Genomic DNA, 21,955 nt, shown 5'->3' with positions numbered 1-21,955 from the left:
ATTGTAAGAAATCGTTTCTTATAAGAAGCACAAATAATGAAGTAATACGGTGTTGACAGTTTTTTTAAAATTAGTAAATCGCTCTGGTAGTGGTAAAATGATGTTTTTACATCCTTTTACACTTCGCTGTGTGTTTACCTCTTCAAATAAAGCTTTGGCTGCTTCATAGTCAACTAAATCTTCGTACAGTCTTGGTTCTTCTGTCAGTGTGTTCCGGTAGTCACCAAACAAGGACGGTTCACGTGTCACATACTCAACCGTGTCAGGAAAATGCTCCTCAATAAGTCTTGTCACATGACCCTGAACGGATCAACAAAATTAAAAGTTAAAAGACATGTACAACAAAAATGTGTAAAAACTTCATTGAAGCAGTTGAACAAACCTGCACAAGTTCTTTATCTTTCGCGTTGATCAATCGATCGTAATACACTCGTAAACATTCGTTTCGCCAAACACGTACAAACTTCTCCACAACTTCGAAACGATCAGGTGTAGTAATACATAAACCATGCGTGATGCGGGACAGATCACGCAGGTTAAAAATGTAGTGAAACTTCGACGGAGTCGGAGGGAGTTCTCGCACCACGCTTTTGTATAGTTCAAGAGTGCACGTGGTGATGGTATCAGAGATGGCTCGAACTTCTTTAGAAAACGGTTGCAGGTGTCCATTCAATATGGAAACGTATATTTTTCGTAACGATTCTTCCGATGGGAATGTAACGTTAAACACAGAAAACAGAGAAATGAATCGAGGATCGACTTCATTTCTTCCACCACCAGCCTAACAAAACAACTTAGATGTTTATCCTCGTAACGTAATCAAAAGTATCACAGGTCATCAGTGTGCGTGTAACAAGATAAGTACTAGAGGGGGTCATCTAAGTGTGTGCAACAAGGGAGGCATCTAAGGGAGTGTAATACCCCAGTTAAAACACTGAAATATACAGTAAAAATATAGGACGTAAATTGCATGCTTTTTTATATAAAAATTATGTCACAGGCAGTTTTTTATAGTATAACAGATCAGTAAGATTTCCTCAAAATACCACCACGGCACGCTTTTCATATAAAATGCCACGTTTGTTACTAATAATATCAGTTACTTACTTCTCCCATTGCAGCCAAAAATCCAATATCCCGGAAATTCTTCAAATTCAATTCTTTACCACGATCATACATTCCACCTCTCTCAAGAAGCATCTTCAACAATGCGATGGGTTGTTGCGTACCATACGTGTCCACCTGAACGTAAGATTTATTCGTTTAGCAAACACAATAAATTCAACAGAGTCAACATCTCAAAATTTCACAGGAATCGGAAAAGAATCGTTATCACAGTGGACTTATCAACAGTAAAATAGTTCAAGCGGCAGAGAAATTAGTTCGATAACATTACAGTTTTATGTAGGTATACGTTGGATATTACTAGTCCCTAAGATTGTGTAACCTAGGGTATGCACACACGCTGGTGTATAAATGCAGGTTATTTGCTAAAGATTGTATAAATCTGCAGCGAAGAATTAAACGGCGCTGCATACGAAGCTTACTTGTGGCATATTCATATCATCGATGAATACAAGCAGTTTCTTTCCCATCGGTGGTCCAAATGTATCCTTAGTACGCTTTTCAACATTGCCCTCTAAATTTCGTTGAACATCCATTGATGTCGTTCGCGAGGAAAAATTTACGTTCAGTGGGAGCTAGAAGAAAAATAATAAATAAGTTCCACCAAAAACTCCAGCGATTAATGATTCATACGTCTTAGATAACTGTTCTTTTTCGGAATCATTCCCTTACATTTTTTAAAAAAAACCTATAAATATGTTAAATGGTTTCTTAATATCATTAATATCATTAATATCATTCTTGAAAATAGTTTGAGAGCTATATCTATATATGAGGTTTTTTACAGACGCTGTAAAATTAACTAACTTTAAATATCCAAAAGGTTGTTTAAAATCACAGAATATTTCTTTTAATAGCACTACAAGATTTCACCGCATTCAAAGAAAAGGAACAATGCACATCTATTGAACTGAAAAAAAGAACACTGCATATCTTGCATCTATTGAACTGAAAATTTCTAATTATTCCGGGGTTGGTACTTAAATAAGAAATTTCACACGACTTGCCGTGACCCACAAGAATGTGCCCGACTTTCCATGTCAAAGTTTGTAAAAACCCAGTAGTTGTTCTAACCTATACTGTTGGTAAAAATTAAATTTCTACATTTGGATTTCGATTGTCCTATTAACTTTAAAAATATCACTTTATGAAAATATTCTAAAAAGAAGACTTACATAGACATCTCTGTCCAACCCTCTCAAAAAGCTGTGCACGGTGGCAGATTTTGAAGTACCAGTCTCTCCTACCAGCACAACTGGTCTGTTTATCTTCACCATGAGCTCAACCAACCAAGTACTTCTTACAGTGTCAATAGTTGGCACCAATATTTCATTGAAGCGTACTTCAGGATCATGTACGTATTCTGGAACGATTGATGACCACGAAACCCAGCAGGCTTGATCCACGTCATAATAATAGTCGTACAATGTTGGCAAGGCTGTTGGCAGTTCGCCAGCTTTCACGATAGTATTCTCAACAGGGTTCGATGGAAGTCCTGATAACCTTTTCAAGTAGGCATCAAATTTTATACGGCCTTCATCGAGCAGCCCAGCACCAATAGAACATACAAGAGAGGTGATAAATACACATTCGGTCACATCTTCACCAAGAAAATTGTTCGCATCTCGTGGTGGGAGAAGAGCATTCAACATCATGCTTAACTGAGTCACCTACAAACAGCACCAAGATCGTACAAGCCGTTTCAATTATTATACCGTATATTGCGAAAAATTTCTGTTAAGAGGCAATAAAAAGAGGGAAAAATGTACTTCAAGTAACACAAAATGACAAAAAAGATGAACACCCTGACTCAATGTTGGCTTGAAAATATTATTCTCAAAGAAATAACATATTAAGAAATAACATACAAATGTCGGAAAGGAAGGTAGTGATAAAAAGTATAAAAAAACATTAGTGTTAGACCTTCCACTAAATGAAATGCAACTCTTAGACTTCCCAAAGTAATTGATTGACACTGCTTAGCCAATAAGATTTACTGTTCTTTTATGTGAGAAAAGTTGACATTATACTGCATTTTTCAGCAGACAAGAAAAATAAAAATTTAGAACCAAACAAATAATAAGAAACGACAGAATTTTTATTAAGCAGCGGCTTATGTAAATAGAAAAAAGACCATCAAGATCTATCATGTATAACAGGGTGGCAATAATTTTGGACATTTTGTAACTCCTTTGAGGAGATTTATGGTCATTGAATAAATTGATAATATTTTTCAAGATTTAAACTAAATAACTCTTCGGATGGCATTGGTATGCAATTAAAAAACAGATGAACAAAAACAGCAGAAATAATTGAACAAAAAAACTATCAATGTAAACAGGGATTTATCAAAATATCTAATGACTTCAGTTTTTTAAAAAAAATGTATTTTCCATGACTGGACCTAATGTATTGACATAGCAGGCCTTTTAAAATAGTTTTGACATGTCGTCACCCTGTAAGTCATAATTTTTTAAAAATATTTACATACCATGTTAAGGTTTGTAAGTGGAACAATAGTTTTAAGTTTGGCTTCCTCTCTACCATCAACAATACCTTCCAAAATCATATCAATTAGATTTTTCACATATTTTTCATACAGCTTCTGCAGTTCCGTTTGTTCTTGTTTGTTTACACGGCTGTTTACCCATTTTTGCCAGTAGGGATCATAACCAAGGTTCTTTGGGTCCACGTACACCATCCCACAACGCGAGACGGTTGCGGGTGAAGCATACCGTAGATCTGACACCTGAGGAAAAAATAGTAGTATCATGATTTTAAATTCTTATGTAAGTATTACATTTGACTACACGTTATTTTTTTAGTATTTTAACTAACACTTATAATTTTTTTCATCTCTATAGAAACATTTGTAAATATTTTGCAAGGGCTCATTCAAACTTACTGCACTTTTGTTATCGGAAAAAAGTAGAGTAATAACACATACTTCAAACAGCAGGGCACAATGAGCTTGCAATCGAATACGTTCTCCATTAGCTAGAGTGAGAAGACGATTATCATCCATAACTGAGTTCATGTTCTCTACCCATAACGCATCTACATCACCATCAAACAAAATATATTTTCGTTCTTTCTTTTCAGTAGGTTTGTTGATATCTCGAAAGATGTTGGAAAGCAAACCATCAGTCCAATCGCGTGTGACTGGATCAAGTGTCCCGTACAGTTCAATGACAGAGCACGCTTTCGGGTTCATTGTGTACATACGAGTATGTGTTCCAAGCCTTAATAAACCAAAAACATTTTTATATACACAAACAAACACTGTGAATACGGCTGATATTCCGTTACAGTATTTTACAGATTAATAAGTTGAGTTTTCCAGGTTGCTCCATAGTCCTTTAATTGAAATGGAAAATAGATGCTATTATATTCGACATGATTCGCATATCTTAATGACAGAACTACCACCAGGCAACCAATCAAATTTATAGGTCTCAAATTACGTCATAGGTATCAATTCTGACATCACAAATAGGGTTGCCACTGTAGTTACAAAGAACAAAATCCTAAGAAGTCAAAACATTTTAAGGATCATTTTTAACTTTTTAAAAGAAAAAGATAGCATTAATTTGTCCAACTTACTTTGTTTGTGCTTGACATAAAGTATTGATGACAACAGATTTGCCACCACCGGTTGGTCCGACAATCATTGTAGTATGACGTGTCATCATTGTCTCGTACATTTGCACAACCTTGTCAATCTGAGAGTTCAAAAAAGTTTAGGTTATCACAAAAGAAACATATGAAGTGTGGAGAAAACAATGTAGGTTGATAATTTTGTCGATTCCTACCCTCTCCTTTGACCATACCTATGTTATCTACTAATGGTTACATATAACATTGTAAACTTAACTAATTCGTGATCAAACTATGATTTTAAATACATCAAAAATAACTATAAAGTGTACTAAAGAAAGCATGCAATCTTTCCATTTGAAATCACATGTGTTTTCATCCAAAAAGCATGGTTATACCCAAAAGATTTAACAATATTAAAGTATAAAAAAATCACATCTCAATCCATATTTTTTGATAAACGATGACAAAAGTACTTTCTCTTTATTTTTACCTGATGTGCCATCAACACGTAATTATTCTGCTCTAAGACACTTTCAACAGCATCGTTGAAATCAGGATAACGCACACGTGGACAATCCAGACCAGGAAATAAATCTGATATCAAACCAAGGAACAATGGAACATCTTCAAAAACAAATTTGGGAAGATTCATGTCACGCAATGCTCTCATCAGCACAACATCCTACAAAAAAAAAAGGAGATTTGTTGTGTTATGAAAATATTTCGTGTTAAAATATATAAAATGTATCTTCATCGATAAACATTACCTCGTGTAGATTTGGTGAGCCACGCTTTAGTTCACCAGCCATAACCAACACAGATTTCAGTGCACGTAAACCAAAATCATAATGTGATTGTTTTGACAGCTGTCCAGCAGCAAGCTTGTACAAAACTGTCATTTTTTTTGCTAAAACCTGGGAGTAAAACATTACAATTCACAACAAGAAGTTCTTCTTGTCTTTTTTAGCTTATAAAAGTTTTTACATTTTAATAGATATTTAAAGTTTCAGCAAATAATATTTGTGGCTATCCTTTCAAACATAACACCATTAGTCAAATTCGTACAATTTTTCAGTTTTTGAAGTACCGTATCCAAATGCTTTTTATTGAAGGTGAAAATTGGATGCACATGGATGAACCTTCAGAATGCAAAGGCAAAGAAATAAACAAATGTAAAAATTTAATTTTACAGGGTGGTATACAATTGACCGTAATACACCCTTTTTGTGTGTGGGTAAAATGTAGACTACAGAAACACGAAAATTTGCATAGCACATAAATATCGAAATATTGTGAATGTCGTTGTAGTATAGAAAACAACTAGTCTGTTGACAATGAAAGAGCTAGAGGTAAAAAAAGTATTTTCTATGCTATTTTATGGATGTTGTTAAGAAGCTTTTTGGCAAAATTACTTCTTCAAAAAACAAATTTTAGCATTTGATTTACTCTTAGATTTTTTGAAACTATCACATTCATTGCATTTTTTAAACTATGTGAAATGACGTACTTTTGCAAGTAGGAAGCCTTCTGAAAACAACATAATCTCGCAAATTTGTTGCAAATCTGGAACAATACACATGACAGGTCTAAACAAAGCTTTCACACTTTCAGGTAACTCAGTTCTGCCAGCATAGCCAGGATTCATGGTGATAAAAAGTCCCATACGAGGATCTAAACTTATTTCACTTCCTTCAAACTAAAATTAAAAGAAGAAAAAGTGTCGTATAAATTTTAGTGGTAAATTTACACATTATTGAATTATGTCTTAGATAAAATTGTCAAGACACATCAGTTTTTTTGCCGATATTATATAAAGTTGGCAAGCACAGCAATTGCTGAACTAGACAACTGCCTAAGATATCAATCCTGTTCTCGTGCCAAACGCTAAGCAGAAAAGATAGATTCAAAATTTTATGGCATATCTCGGCCAGGGTTTGAACCCAAGACCTCCTACACTGGAAGCTAACGCTCCACCACAAGACTACCTGTCGGTAATGATGGAATAATTTTCAGAATAATTTGCTACCCTTTTTAATCATTTTTTTTAAATAGAAACATCTTTTTTATGTGATAATAAGTGCTCAAGTAAGTGAATTGCTTTTTCAGGTATTCCTGCCTTTATAATTGATCTCAAATTCCAGCCATAACAGCTTTGGTAGTTTTATATTCTGATTTATTCTCTTAAATACAGAGGTGGAAAACTACAATTAATGCTGTTTATTATTTTCTCAGTAACAGTGATGTGTTATTTCAAAACTGTTAGTCAACCCCAGTCGTAAAATAACTTGTTTTTTCAACCTTTTAATCCAAAGTGCAACAACAAAGTCAAACTAACCTGTAAGCGTTTGAGTCCCATGATGAGACCATTTTGCAGTGTTTTAATTTGTGTAGACACAACTGATAACACAGATATATCAATCCTGTTAAATTCATCAAAACATCCCCAAGCACCACATTGCGCCAAACCGGAGAATATTTTTCCAATAGACTGAAAAGCAGAATTTATGTCAGCTTTATTGAAAATTTTTTTTGAGAGAAAAACAATGAAACTGGAGTTTAGTCTCAAATGGTACAACTTTTTATCGAAAAACTCTCCTAAATTGCACAAAAAGCTTAAACCTACCCTAGTATTGATACATAAAACTCTACATAAATTAAAAATTATCTTGCACCCAGGTTCGGGTACTATGAGAAAGTCATACATGACAAGCTCACCTTAAAGTCCATACCCTCACCACAGTTTGTGACCATACACAGCAAGCCTAGAGCTTTTGCTAAATCTTTTGTTGTCTCAGTCTTTCCTGTACCTGCTGGGCCAGCTGGTGCACCACCAAGATACATGGACAACGCCTAAATAACATCAACATAAGAATTTTTATGATGTACATGTTTTTTATGAGTAAGCCAGTTGGGCCTTATGCCTTAAATTAAGCCTAACTAAATTAAATTGTTTGCAGGCATTATATCCATCTTCTGAACATTTTTATTTAACTTAACATTTAGGCTATGTTAAACTAATCCTTTCCACATTGTGAAAACTATAAGATCGTAAGGTTTAAAGTGCATTGTTGGTTGCAACAAAGCGATCTACGATTATCATAACAAACACGATCCAAAGGGTCAGGTACTGTGTCAGTTTAGTTACTAAGTATCAAGCTAAACAACTCAAGGGTAAAAAAAGCCCTCTCGGAAACCAATTTCTGATCCCGAAAATAGGATTGCTTATAAAAACATGCACAATAAAATATCAATACATAAAAAAAAATTTGTATTATAGATTATTGTATACAGAAGAAATGAAATCTTCATAAGGGACATTAAATTGACTAAAACAGTGATCAAATTAAACACCATTTTAATTAGGTGACTACACAGAAAAATCCTTTAAAAAGAGTTTTCTAACACTTTTAGTATTTCCAATTCATTTTTTTATGTCAGCAAAAACTCCATTTCTATGCAAAATGTTATTTCACAGATTATTTCATAAAATATTATTTCATAGAGTTTATTTTGTAAAAGTTCACAATTTAGGCTATTTGATTACAAATTATTGTAGGGCTCGATATGGGCAGTAACACAATACCAGCATGTTAAGCAAGCTTTACAGGGTATACACAACCAGCTGTGGAGCTTTGTTTAGTTGGTTCTCTTTAGCAGTTACAAAAATAGCCAAAAATGTATCAAAATATTATACACACACATCAAGGTTGTCAACTCGAATGCATGCAACACAAACTTTTTCTTTTTTAACTGGGTAACAAAGTTTTAGTATCTATTATTCCTACCTGAGTAATGGTTAAATAGATACGATCAGTAAGTGGCGTGATAACCAGTCTACCATTTAAACCCATGTACTCATAACCATACCCAAATTTTCCTGTGCATTGTTTGACAATCAGTTCGTCTGGCTTTTGTACCCAATAAAAACGCAATTGACTTTCCCATTCAAACTCTCTAGCATCCATTATACTAACAAAAAGACATTTATTTCTTAATCATTTTTAAAATAGAATCCTAATAAATAGTTAGATCTCTGTGATATTAATGTCAAGTGTAATGTTTTATGTATTGGATTCAACGTACTGGATGAACTATCTAATGCTGGACAAACACACAGAGTATATAACTACTCTAGGTGAATCATATTACACTAAAGTTTAAAATCATTTTTAATTGAGAGTTTGAAAGTTCATTTTAATACAAAAAATGCCCTCCCCTGCCCTAAAATAGTTGAAAAAAATTTAATGAAAATCCTAGTTGATTAATCGAAAGCTACAGTAAAAGGAAAACATTCAGAATAATACACAATAACAAATTCAAAAACAACTAATAAAAAAAATGTGTACCTATCTCTAACAAATCTATCAATGATATCTCTTGCATGGACTTCAATAATTAGAACAGTATTAAACTTTTTTCGATCATTATTAGAAAGATTAGACCGCACCTAAAATATCAATAATTAGAAGCGCACACTCAAAACGTTTTCTAGTAACTTAAAACTCATAGCAGCACAAAACTTACAGTATAAATTGTAAGTAATCAAGACAGAATTTTTGTGTATTCTTAGTTTCATAATATTTTGTATTTAATATCATATTTGATTGTTAGTGTGCGTTTAGACATAATTCTTTTGTAACTTGGTTTGCTACACTTAATTGTTTTACAACGATGCTATGAATATAAAAAGTGTTAGAGTGATAAATTTGATAACAACTCGCAAATCTTAACAAATCTTAAAAATATACCGGTAACACTGGGAACCAAATGAGGATAAAGACGGTTCAATTACATCGATTGTTTGAAGCAAATAGAAGAGACTTTCAATGCAATGTCAAACAGAACAATTGGCAAAGACATGTCAGCTAAGCTTGGGATTACATCCACCCAAAGAAAGCTTTTTTTTACAAAAAAGTGATACAAATATAAAATTATGGTTAATAACACTCAAATAAATAACTAAAGAGATGATGAAAATAGATGTTCATTAGAGGAAGTCATTTGTAAAAAGGAAGAAATGGACTTATAACTTTAAATCACGTATTTCATAGATTAAAATAAATATACCTTGACAACTAAATCATTAATCTGTGCATGCATCTTCTTTGCATAATTTTTCATGCCCAATTTGTTACCTTTCTTCACTTGATCAAAAACATCTTCCACTTCCCATGTCCACCAGACTTGGCTACCAGCTAACACAACCATACCTTGATACTTCATCATCCAGTCAGGTCTATAAAATTAACCTTGATTTAGAATGGATAAAACACTTAAAATGCTAAAAAGTCCTTTAATGACAGACCAACACATGTTTGTTGAAGTATACAGAGTGTGCTTATCAAATTTTTGAGACTATGTGTTCGGTAATTTTGACTTAACTGCATTACAACCCTACTAGTAACATACAAACCTTGTACAGTTTTCACAATATTTATAAATTGCTTCTTTTGTTATTAAACGATTAGTTTTTCTCATTTCTTGGAGCACATTTGTCATCCAATCTTCAACACGACCCTCAGCTTGAATAACTTGATTAAATTTCATTTCTTCGCCCTCACTCGAAATCATTGCAGTGACAATCACTTCATTGCTTGAATTTCCTTCTTCAAAGCGTAATTTGGCAATATTATCAAACATCTAAATGTAAATCAGAGTGATGGATTTAACTTTCATAAGAAGGGTACAGTCAATAACATTTTACCCAATTAGCACTGTTAAAACTTTTCCCATAAATTGTAGATGCAAGAGTTCAAAGCTTTATAGGCAGAATTTTTTTCTTTACACCAAAAATTATAAATTTTTTCGTAAATACTTCTCTGTTGGAACCGTATGTGATGATATGAAAGAATTTCTTAAGCGAAGCTTGTTTGTAATGCATCGTGATAATTTTTTATATAAAAAATACTAAATGAAAACTAAACCTTAATCATATGTTCTTGTACACAAGTTGCTTCATGACTTCCTAAGATGGACAACAGTTCATCATCAGATATGAAGAAGAAACGTGGAAAAGCGTTTCTTTTGCTATCCAAGTAATCGTTCAAACTTTTTTGACATTTCTCTAATCCAGTGGATAACATCTGCAGTGTCTCTAATCTGCTGGGAGCATGTGCAGCTTCCAACACTTTCGGATTCTTTGCAGTATCACTCATTATCTAACAAAAATAAAAGGGCTAGAAAAGTATACATTGTACTTTTTCAGGAAATACTTCTTTTCTGATTAAGCAATTTAAAGACTTTAACTGCAGCTAAGACCAGCTACTAAAATATTTAAATATGAATTCTACCTTTTTAAATGTTTTGTCAATATCGTCAAACTTTTTCGCTTCCTCTGGAAGTTGAGCTCTGATGTCACCACCAATGAATATGCTTTCTAAGTACATCCACTTTCGTTGTACCACTAACCATACCTTTCAAAATGAAAAATGCTACAAAGTTTCTTAAGTAAGGCTAAGCATAAGACACATAGTATATTTTCTTTAATTAGGACTACCGCTTAATTAACTATACAATTCATTTACTGAAAAAGCCCGCCATTTCCTTATTTATCCATAATACCACTATATTTATACTTGATCAGTCCTTATGGACTCCTAAGAAACTTAACTGGTTTAATGTCATTCTTAAATACTTTCCAGAAACTACAAAAATTACAGTGATCATCTTCTTACGTCAACAACTTCACTGATGTGTGACAAGCTTTTTTCCCATTTGTTTACATTCTCTAGGAAAGGTCCAACAAAACGAGATGCTGTCATACTCTGCAAGTTCATAGCATTGTCGTCCAAGATTTGCAACATTTCATCAACAGCACCAACAATGTATCCTGCATGAAAGATATTCACATAAAGTTGCAAATCAGTACTAATGTAGCAAGAAAAAATAACAACAACAAAATACTACCTCTTTCTTGTGTTCCCTTCATATATTTGTGAATTGTAAACTTCATTGCTCCCCATGTTTCAGCTACTTCAGTAATACCTTTCTCAATACTCAACTCCTTTGCAGCACTTCCAACAATGTCTTGAATGATCTCAGTAAACCGGTGCAACTCCATAGCAAACATGTTTTCCAATGTAAAGGTTTCTGGATTTAAATCAAACTTCATTTGGGTTAACTCCATAAGTTTCTTCCAGTGCCTGGACAAAAAATATTTTGAATTGGGCTGTGTTAGGTTTTTGTTAAAAAATACTAGATGACTCCTGTATATTAAGCCTCTCAAACCAAACAATAAATGTGTAACAATCTTACCTTTCTCGCAAGGCTTCATTCTTCAGATCCGAAAATAACGGTATAGAACTTTTGAACTCTTTTAGTTTTTCTTCGAGAATATGACAAATTGGAAGTGCTTTCACGTCCTTTGGTAATTTTTTGATTTGTTTCACAAAATTATCAATTCCATTTGAAAGAACTGTAACATCTAAGTTTGCCCACAATGTACTGGACCAATCTTCTATAGCAGCCTTTAACATAACAAATTGTTCATATGGTTAAAATGTAGCACAGTACCATCCCATTTACATACTGCTTATATGGCTTATTTTGAGTGACTTTTTAAATAGAAATTTACAAAAATAAAAATAATGTACAACTTTTTTTGTTTCTGATCTTTACATCCTGGAGTCATACATAAACGTGGAACAAAAGTGTAACATGAATATCCAGAATGTTAAAAAAGTTACTGGTTAATTAAAAAATGGCAATTAATGTTTAAAAATATATTTTTTTAACAATTGGAATACAGAGCTCACCCACCAGTACATACTGCAGTCATAAATTAGTATAATCCTGATATGGTTCCTGTATGTGTTCAGGCAAACTGGAGGGCATTTTGTAGTCATTTTGAAGAAAACAAGAGGAACTGGTTTTCAATGAACCCATCCTCAAAATAAAGATAAATGTGTCCATAAAAGTTTGTCTTCTAATATCCCGATTTGCATTATTTTAATGCTTTTTGTGAATCAGTCGAGCTAAATGGCATTGATTAAAAACTTTTTTTATAAATTGTTCTAGGCATTTGCAGTAATTTCTTTCCTGTTAATTTCGTGGTCAATAATTTAATTGAATGAGGTATATTGAAGTCAATTCTTTATGGTCAGTGTTTTTGCCGATGAGCAATAAGTTTAAGTTGTAAAGATAATACCTTTTGTTGTTCATAGATTGAGTAAATGAGTTCCAAGCCTTTTAATTCTTTTTCAATCAACTGCATTTCTTGATACATAGTGATAGGTAAATCAAACAGTTTTTCAGCATTGGCCAATTCTTGTCGCTCCTTTTCATACTTGTTAAAGTCTTCTTTAAATTTCTTAAGCAGTTCAAGCCCTGAATATAATATATATATAAATAAATAGAAAAAGTGATAAAGAGAAAGTTAGCAGATATACATATCTCAATATTTTGTTAACTTGCTTCCCCAAACAGCTCTCACTACCTGTAACATTGTTTGTAAAACTCATAGGCTACTGCATTCTTGCATGAACAAGTACTTTTGTGTCGTTGTTTTTGATGCCTTAGAACAGAGTGGACAAATGTAAAGGGAAACCAACCTTGATCAAGATCAGAATCAACTGAACCTGGTCCATCTATTATAAATACTTCTCGAAATTTTCCAATTTCTGTTGAAAACTCTTTAACTTGATTTACGGTAAGCTAAAATTGAATACATAAGAGTGAAACTTCTATTTAAATCAGTTATTTTGTTATCTGCAAGCAAAATAAGTAATTCATAAAGAATTAAAGGAAAAGAGTTAAAAACAACAAATAAAAACAATTACAAAATGGGGTGTTTAAGGTTATTCTTTTTTTTTCAATTTTATGAAAAAAACAATGTTTCGCTACTGCTTTTTTCATATATATCTTGCAATACATTTACTTTAAAATGCACCGAAAGTTTATTTAGTTTAGTTGATTTTCTTGCTGTTATTGGAAACTAACTGCAGAAAAATCTATAAAAATTCAGCTGTTGCTACACACACCGCTATCACCTATAGCTTACAGACAGTAAGCATTATATATAGCAGATTATGTTTACATTTGGAACAACTTCTCATAACATAAAAATCAGGAAACAAATTGTAAATTGCCATTCGTGAACTAAATTATATTGTTGACACTTACTTCAGTGAATGTTGTTTTGACAGATACCAAACTTGCATCCACCTCTTTAGCTTGATAACACAAATCATCCCAAATTTGTGAGATGGTATAAGATAACTCTCTTTCCGGGACAGCAATCTGAAATCATCCGACATAACGTTTATAATAATGAGTTGCATAGCATGTAGAATAACAAATATGATAACATTTTGCATAAAGAAAATTTACAAACCTCTATGTTGTACATTTCTAATGTACGATAGCGCTCTTGAATATCAAATATTTGTAATTCCACTTCAAGCTGCATATCACGAATGCGAGCAATGCTTCTTAAAACAAACTTTAAATCTTCCAATGTGTCAGGTGAACATGTTAAGTCTTGTGAATGTGTCTAGGCATTAAAATATAAAGTGTGATCCTCTCTAAGAAAAACGACCACTTCTCTTTGCATATTAAAAAATACAAATTTCGTATTTTAAAATACCATATTTTTAAAAATACAAAACAAGAATTTTCGTATTTTTTAAAATACGCAATTCTATTTTTTTAAAATACGAAATACAAGCTTTATATTTTTTGAAAAGAGAAAATACGAAATTCTATTTTTAAAGATAGAGCATACGAAATTCTATTTTTAGAAATAAAATTTCGTATTTTTAAAACTATGACGTGTATCAAGTGAGTTACTCAATTTTACAGGTTTGTTTTTAATAGGTACTGGCTCAATGATTTCACAGGGACGTGTTCTCGTCATTTTAGAATGATATACGGCAACTTTAAAGCTTCCCCGGGATGTTTTCTCTTCATTGTAGAATGAAATACGGCAACTTTAAAACTTTGCAGAAACGTTTTCTCGTCATTTTAGAGTGAAATACAGAAACTTTTAATTTGTATAAAAAATGAAACCATCTCAGAGACGATCCCTAGCCAGACATTACTTCGCATTTAAAAATACACATATTTTTTAAATACGAATTCTGTATTTTTTAAAAATACGAAATACGGAATTCTATTTTTTTAAAAATACGAATTAAAAATAGAAGTGGTTGATTTTCCTAGAGAGCATCACAAGTATTAGTTTTCAACAGCTTTTGCCACAACAACTATGAACTTCTACTACAATTGCAGCAATGCACAGTATAAAAGACCAATGTTACAATATAAAAATGGCAGCGCATTTACAAACAACGACCTTGAGATGTAAGATTTCAAATAATGGCACCAATATACAAAAAAACATTTCACTATAAAAAATAATTGCATTGCAAAATAGCTACCAGAATAATATATGCTTTGCTGGAGAGTGCATGAAGAGCAAAAAAAAATAAGCACTTACATTCAATTCACTTTTTAAACTATTTAAATTTTCTCTCACTGCTTCATTCAACAATTTCCCTATACATTTCACCCAACTTCTTGCATTGCTTTGAATGCTGATGACAAGAGGTTCCAAATTTAAATGAATGAAATCAATATCTTTTATAACAGGTTGAGATCCAAGCTAAAATTTTAATTAATAAATATTACCTGTAATAAATTTAGACTCTTTAAACAATGCATTGATCTAATAAGCCTAGGTGGTGTAGTGGTAGCACTTTCAGCTTGCTATCATAAGGTTGCAGGTTTGAGTTCCCACTCTAATGCCCTGTAAATGTAGTGTTGTCAACCCATTTGGAGCCATTTACTGACCACAAAAAGACGTTTGTGGCAGGCAAGCAAGTTAGAGCAATAATATACATATATGCATACTATGCTATTGTATTTGATCCACAAAATATACTGCAATAATACACTATGTATGCGAAATAAGTAAAATGTAAACAATGTATGTCACTATATAAAAGTTTCAAGGATGCAAAGCAGTTGGGCAAGTTCCACTTTGATAAATTCACTGGTTACCCCTGCAGTAAATGTGTCAGTTTTACCCAATGATATCCTGAATGATAAACTGAGCTAGGAGATAACAAATGCATGCAACCGCTTCAAAAAACTAAATTGTGATATTGAGCTTGATGTTTCAATGACATAATCAATGACATAAAGTAAGGTCAACATAGCTACTTGTTTGAAAAAAAAAGATATAATATTATTTTAACATATTCTTTTGATAAAAAATTATTTTTTTTTTAATGTGAAAACCAATCTTTGAAACTAAATTTTTGCTGCATGTAGGACCAAATGAAATTTGTAGATAATTATCTGTACTTATAATTAACTGAAGAAGCTACGTGGTTTTATGTACAGATTGTACAGATTAGGTATAACGTTGTATAACAGTACTTTTTCAAAAAACACTTAAAAAAGAATATATTGGACCCAAATTCAGTTGATTTTGCCTAAAATACTGTCATTTCATTTTTTTGAAAATCCAAAATCGTTCCTTTCTAGTATTTATTAAAAAAAGACAAAAAAATCTTTAAAATTTAAAAAAAACCTAATTAACAAATTTGGAGATAAGCTATGACGAACGTAGATAAGGCAAAATTAATGCGAAAAAAGTCTATTTTTAGGCGGTTTTAGGTTCGTTTCCTAGCAACCAAATTTTCCCTAGATACAGCACTAAATGAAATTTGTTGATAATGATCTGTACTAACATATTAAATCATTTATAAAAAAAGTAAAGTAATAATTTTTAGAGAAAAACCCAAAAACACTTTTTTTGAGGTTTTTTTCAATTACAGTTGGTTTTTCCAAAGAATGCCGTCATCATGATTTTTTTTCACATATCTAAAAATATCACTTTTTCGCATTTATTAATAGTAACTTTGTGCAAAAAGTCAGAATAAACTAATGAATTGATCCAAAAAAAAGCTGTGATGTATGGACGTATGGAAAGACAGACTCTAATTCATAGGTCACCGCATGATCAAAAAAGTAAACAACAAATTATTTAGATTTAGACGAAAACACTATTGGCACTTGCCACGACAATTTATTTATGGCAATCTTTGAAAAGAAAAAACAAATACCTCATACAAATAACCACATACCTCAATAACAAGATTGGAATAAAACTGCAACTTTTCATCATACTGAACACATGTGGGTTTCTTTGCTGCAAATTTTTCAATTAATAAAGTCTAGAAGGTTAAATTTAAATGAGTAACATAGGAACATGAACAGGTAGCAAGACATGCCATGCAAACGCAATATATAAACACCTTATCAAGGCTCCAAAGACGTCGGTATCTTTTCCATTTATTTAGGTATTTATTTAAACCACCTAATGTTGTTTGCACTGATTTCGAGATTTGAATCACCATATCAAGGACTTGTGGATGAGCGGAAATGTCAGTGAAGAAGCTGAATATGATAGGTTCGTCCTCACTTTCTTTATGTTGTGGTGGTGTTTCAATACACGTACCATGCATCCAACGTATAAACAACTTTGTACTAAATTTCAAATAAATATTTATAAAAGCACATTCATGAAAATTGAAACCGTGTTTACACAAAACCTACTACCTTTCCACTGTATCTCGCACCATTTGTAGCAACAGCTTGTACAATTCTCCAGCTGATGGGAGCAAAACGATTTCAGGAGCAGAGAGTACAGTTTCAACTTGAAACAAAGGCTCTTTGGATTGAATCTGATGCAAAATTGACTGCAAGTTTTTAGTGACAAACTAAATAAAAGAATATACTTTATAGATTAAATTAAAAATGTTAGTGGAGTATCCACAAATTTTGAGGGAAATCTTTATGCTAACTTGCTAAGGATTGACGTAAGAACCCGGAATATACTTGAATGTAGTTTTAACACACACATCACACAAATAATAGTTGCACCCTACACAATACCTTGCCAGTTGTTGAGCTTATTTAAAATTTCATTGACTTTTTTGCTTACCTTCAATAGGGACTGAAAAATTCTTTTCTCCCAGTAGGAATAATATTGTTGAAGCTTTGGTGACTTTCCTGTGTTTGTGTGTGCAACTAAACCCTCCATCTTGGTTAAGAGTGGCCCAATTGCACGGTATTTACGTGCCAAAGACTCCATATCATGTACACGAATCCTTTCCAGAAAATCAATATACTCCTAAACAAGGCAACAAACCACTTTATTGTAAGGTTAAAGTGATCACGAAATTGGGAAAAACTAATATATGGTTAAATGCTAATCCACAACAAAAACGATTAATAAATTGTCGCAAATTAAGGTAGCAAATTAAGGTAGCAAATTCAACATGGCTACATTTATTCACCTTTATTACAGGAAATGTGCCGGCTACTGTGACGGGTGGTCTCAAAAACAGTTCACTTTTCTCCAGCACTTGCAGTCTACTGTTAATATCTTTAGCATTCTTTTGTACTTGGTTAATAAGTGACTCAAATTTAGCAATAGCCTGTAAGGAAAGACTTTAAAAATAAAAAAGAATTATATTGGTATATTGCAGTTACCTAGAGGGACAATAATAATAAGAAAAAACACAACTTTGAAAGACTGTACTACAAGTAGGTAGACAATTTGTATAGAACATTGATCTGCTGTGTCGAATTTAATAATTTTTGTTTTTCTAAACTAACCTGTCCACATTTAGTGATGTAGTCATAAATACCAAGTGAATTCCAGTTTAGCCTCTTTTCCCCGGGTTTTAGGACACGATGAAGGTCTTTAATGTGATCATCCAGAAGTTGATACTAAAATGTGGCAAACAATGTTAATTTAAGTTAAATTGGACAAGCATATTAAATTTGGGATTACCATCGAACACTATCAATGTTAAAATATGTTAAATATGTCAAAATCTTTAAACCTGAATATCTAAGCAACAAAAACATCCAAAAAAATTAAAAAAGGCTTGTACTTCCTTGAGTTCTATTTTAAATGGAATTAAAGAATTGCAATTTATTTTCAAAAAACACTAAATCTTACTTCTGCAGGGTTTAACATATTTAAGCAATTATGGTATTGATTCAACATTTGCTTTAAACCATTAACATTGCGTATATATTTCTCCTCCTAAAGAAAGGTTAAACAATAATAAACAAAACTAGTTATGTTTTAACTCAACCATTTTGAAGTAAAAAAACAAGTTTACTTTAACATATATGATACCTGTAATGCAACATTTCTTGCCAAGTCAGGGATGGAAAATCCAGCTTGTTCAAAATATTTTGATTCAATAATTATTTCGGATAATTCGGGAGCAAAATCAACAATGTAGTGTATGGCAGAGGCTGAAATATTGTAACGTAAAGGCCAATACAAATTATTTTAAAGCTATTAGATTTACTGCTGTAGCTAAAAACTAAATTTTTACCTAAACAACATAAAAGCAAAATAAAATATTTAGTACAACTAGTCTCTGCAAGAAAAGTCAGTGTTGAAAACATATTAAAACAGTCAGAACTTTAGGGTGAGAATGTTTAAAAATTTTTCTTAATCTTTATGGACATCTTTAGTCAACCTATAAGAATCTGCTAATTTTCCTAAGCTGTTATTTTACAATTCTGTAATATTGTATTACAGAGAAATCTTTAGACTTAGTAAAATGCAGTTCATGTGTATATAAGTAATAAAAGAAATAAGCCTTTTTTATACTATCTACATTATAATACTGTGTACGTCTGTTTGTCACGCAAAATAATAACTGCAGTAGCGAGACACACGAAATGCAGTGAATAAAGGACAGGCAAACCGGTGAAGTTATCGCCATCAACTAGTCTAGTATAACAAGACAAAACAAAAACAAATCATAACACAAGAATCATATAAAGAACATACTTTGTGACTTTTGAGCACCAACATTCAAGTTTCTCACTGATGATTTGTTATTATCAACCAATGCTGCTTGGCTTCTTGTACCAGATGTTGGTCGAATTAACAAGTTGCGTTTCAGATAACCCATTAAAGTAGCTTCAACATGTTCCTTCCATGCAACATATTTCTGATCTTCATATGCTTTCATTATTCTTGCAACAGCCACATATTTACGAGTCACCTAATGGTTTGAGAACAACTGTTGCAAAATATCAATATACAAAAAAAACTCTGGTTATTGTTGAAATCTAAAATGGGACTAATCCTAAATTTGTGCAGAGGGTCGAATTCCTGTTGCAATAAACCAAACTGTTTTTAAGACTTAAAATTAAAAACTAGTCCCAAGTTTACACCATTTTACAGCTCAGATGTTTTTAAGGTTTGCCATATGAAGATAAATTATAAAAAATTTGAAATTACCAGTTTTCCAGTTTCACTGTTCAACATATCCTCCATTACTTGAAATTTTAAAATAGTTCCTTTGATACGATGAAACAATGACCTTTCCCACATTATTGCACCTGCCACAGGTGGATGGTTTTTACAAATAGGTGGGTTAGATTCTTGTTCTTTAAACATCTCATAGGTAAGATCAACCTAAGGAATATTGCAGTAAAAATATTTTGATTAAAAAGCCCAAGCAATTTATAGAGAGAGACTTGTTTATGCGTTTGTTAGTTAATGTGCACATAAAACTAACTGTAAAGTTTTAAAGCATAATTGTATATATATATATATATTGTGCAAATTTTATATCCACACAGGGTGCAGTTAAAGCAATGCAAGTAATTTTCTCCCTGTGATGGTTTTAAAAGTTTGTTACAGAGAATTGAATCCCTGTTGCAATAAGTCAAACTGTTTTTAAGACTTTAAATTAAATTCTAAACATAAGCTATGCAACAAGCTGGAGTTTCTATCATTACCATTTTACACCAAGAACAAAAGCAAAACAGTTCGAAATTAACAATGGCAGTAATAAAATGTCAACAGAACCAAAAAGTTTGAAAATTATTTCTATGCTTTATAAAAATGATTGTTGTTGTAATATAATTGGAACAAATGCCATACTTCCATAAAATACTGAAGTACTACAGTCTTTTTCAGGAATATTTGAGTAGGTGTGCGATGATTCGCGCGTGTAAATCAAGTAACGAGTGCGATATAAAACGCACAAGAACGTTAAGCATGGGATGCGGCCTCCGAGGTTATTTTTGTTGAGCATTCATTTGCGGTAAAAAAGTGGGGGACGTTTTATATCGTGAACCCCAAACAAGATGATCGAGCGTCTACTGGTATAGCGTCTCTCTCAATCTTAACTTCCTTTTCTACATGAAATAGTATGTATGACTATACTGTCATTTTTATATTTCTTGTTTATTTTTCAGGTCATCACAAGCAAATAGGCAAAAATATGCTTTGTTTTCGAATCAAAAAAAATCTTTATCAACGTGGCTTAAATAAAACTTAAAATTCATTCAAAAAGTTCAGCTACACTTCAACAAAACTTTTACAGAAAAAAAATTGGCTTGCTTGTGGAGTAAAAGGACCAGGACTATTCAATAATTTCTGAGATCTAAAAGTGTCCAACCAAGACGGAAATCTATCTGACGTTTTGTCTGAAAATTATTTCGACTGCTGCCATTGCATGCTACAAAATGGATTTTATAGGTTGATTTTGAAAACTCAATATTTATTTTTCAGGCGTGCAATTAAACGATTTAGGCGTGTGACAAGGCATGCGCATGCGATCGCACGTCTCTTCTGAACAAGACTGGTACTAGGTTATGGGGTACTTGAATGTTTTTAGATTGCACTGAAAATAATATGCATGGCAATAACCTACCTCTTTCCCAAATTGTAACAGGATGTCATTGAACTTTTTCATCATTTGGTTGTTGATTGCTTCACGGGAACGGATATGTTTAAATTTCAACAGCATATCAAATGCTCCTTCAGCTGAACGTAACGTTTTAAAAGAATCATCGATAAAATGTCTAGCTTCATTGTCGATGGCAACAACTTGTTTTCGAAACCATTCCATTACTGTGTTCCAGTTGTTAGCATACCGAATGGTAAACGGGTCAAACACAACCTAAATCAACATGGTATATAACATGGTAATTTTAAAATGAAAGATTATTTTGGATTTGAATTAAATTTGAATTGTATTACTTTTTTTTATATTACAACGCCCAACTTTTTTATTTATAATTCAAAGATGGTAGCTGTGAGTAGTGGTGACAAATGCTAGTGGATTATTAATGGGTGGATTGACATGAATTTTCACTGGTTTTCAAGAGAAAAAAAGGATATAGCTTATAAAAGCAGTTTTAAAAATATTATTTTTAACTCTTTCATGTAATTCCA

The 21,955-nt window shown here is 32.3% G+C and overlaps 1 protein-coding gene across 1 annotated transcript in view; it reads right to left on the bottom strand.

Annotated features, from left to right (window-relative positions):
* The window catches only part of LOC130623642 (dynein axonemal heavy chain 10-like), an 82,684-nt gene that overhangs the window by 15,372 nt on the left and 45,357 nt on the right, over positions 1-21,955 (bottom strand). Inside the window, exons 8-45 of the mRNA XM_057439146.1 lie at positions 21,432-21,680; positions 20,009-20,185; positions 19,553-19,769; positions 18,884-19,005; positions 18,701-18,787; positions 18,352-18,465; positions 18,030-18,170; positions 17,675-17,863; positions 17,290-17,450; positions 16,986-17,217; positions 16,815-16,904; positions 15,161-15,325; positions 14,057-14,215; positions 13,846-13,962; positions 13,275-13,377; positions 12,872-13,050; positions 11,980-12,191; positions 11,632-11,867; positions 11,400-11,554; positions 11,016-11,138; positions 10,650-10,883; positions 10,139-10,365; positions 9,793-9,961; positions 9,072-9,172; positions 8,511-8,694; positions 7,441-7,575; positions 7,061-7,213; positions 6,233-6,421; positions 5,493-5,639; positions 5,216-5,407; positions 4,729-4,847; positions 4,073-4,367; positions 3,617-3,874; positions 2,301-2,795; positions 1,548-1,700; positions 1,108-1,242; positions 383-781; positions 139-300 (exon numbers count right to left, since the gene is read on the bottom strand). Coding sequence (XP_057295129.1) covers positions 139-300; positions 383-781; positions 1,108-1,242; positions 1,548-1,700; positions 2,301-2,795; positions 3,617-3,874; positions 4,073-4,367; positions 4,729-4,847; positions 5,216-5,407; positions 5,493-5,639; positions 6,233-6,421; positions 7,061-7,213; positions 7,441-7,575; positions 8,511-8,694; positions 9,072-9,172; positions 9,793-9,961; positions 10,139-10,365; positions 10,650-10,883; positions 11,016-11,138; positions 11,400-11,554; positions 11,632-11,867; positions 11,980-12,191; positions 12,872-13,050; positions 13,275-13,377; positions 13,846-13,962; positions 14,057-14,215; positions 15,161-15,325; positions 16,815-16,904; positions 16,986-17,217; positions 17,290-17,450; positions 17,675-17,863; positions 18,030-18,170; positions 18,352-18,465; positions 18,701-18,787; positions 18,884-19,005; positions 19,553-19,769; positions 20,009-20,185; positions 21,432-21,680 — 6,975 coding nt within the window. The remainder of the gene's footprint in view (positions 1-138; positions 301-382; positions 782-1,107; positions 1,243-1,547; positions 1,701-2,300; positions 2,796-3,616; positions 3,875-4,072; positions 4,368-4,728; positions 4,848-5,215; positions 5,408-5,492; positions 5,640-6,232; positions 6,422-7,060; positions 7,214-7,440; positions 7,576-8,510; positions 8,695-9,071; positions 9,173-9,792; positions 9,962-10,138; positions 10,366-10,649; positions 10,884-11,015; positions 11,139-11,399; positions 11,555-11,631; positions 11,868-11,979; positions 12,192-12,871; positions 13,051-13,274; positions 13,378-13,845; positions 13,963-14,056; positions 14,216-15,160; positions 15,326-16,814; positions 16,905-16,985; positions 17,218-17,289; positions 17,451-17,674; positions 17,864-18,029; positions 18,171-18,351; positions 18,466-18,700; positions 18,788-18,883; positions 19,006-19,552; positions 19,770-20,008; positions 20,186-21,431; positions 21,681-21,955) is intronic.

The sequence above is a fragment of the Hydractinia symbiolongicarpus genome, chromosome 13, assembly GCF_029227915.1.
Source record: "Hydractinia symbiolongicarpus strain clone_291-10 chromosome 13, HSymV2.1, whole genome shotgun sequence".
Taxonomy (NCBI): Eukaryota; Metazoa; Cnidaria; class Hydrozoa; order Anthoathecata; family Hydractiniidae; genus Hydractinia; species Hydractinia symbiolongicarpus.
Note: the sequence above shows the minus strand (reverse complement) of the source record. Positions and strands in the feature narration are given on the sequence as shown.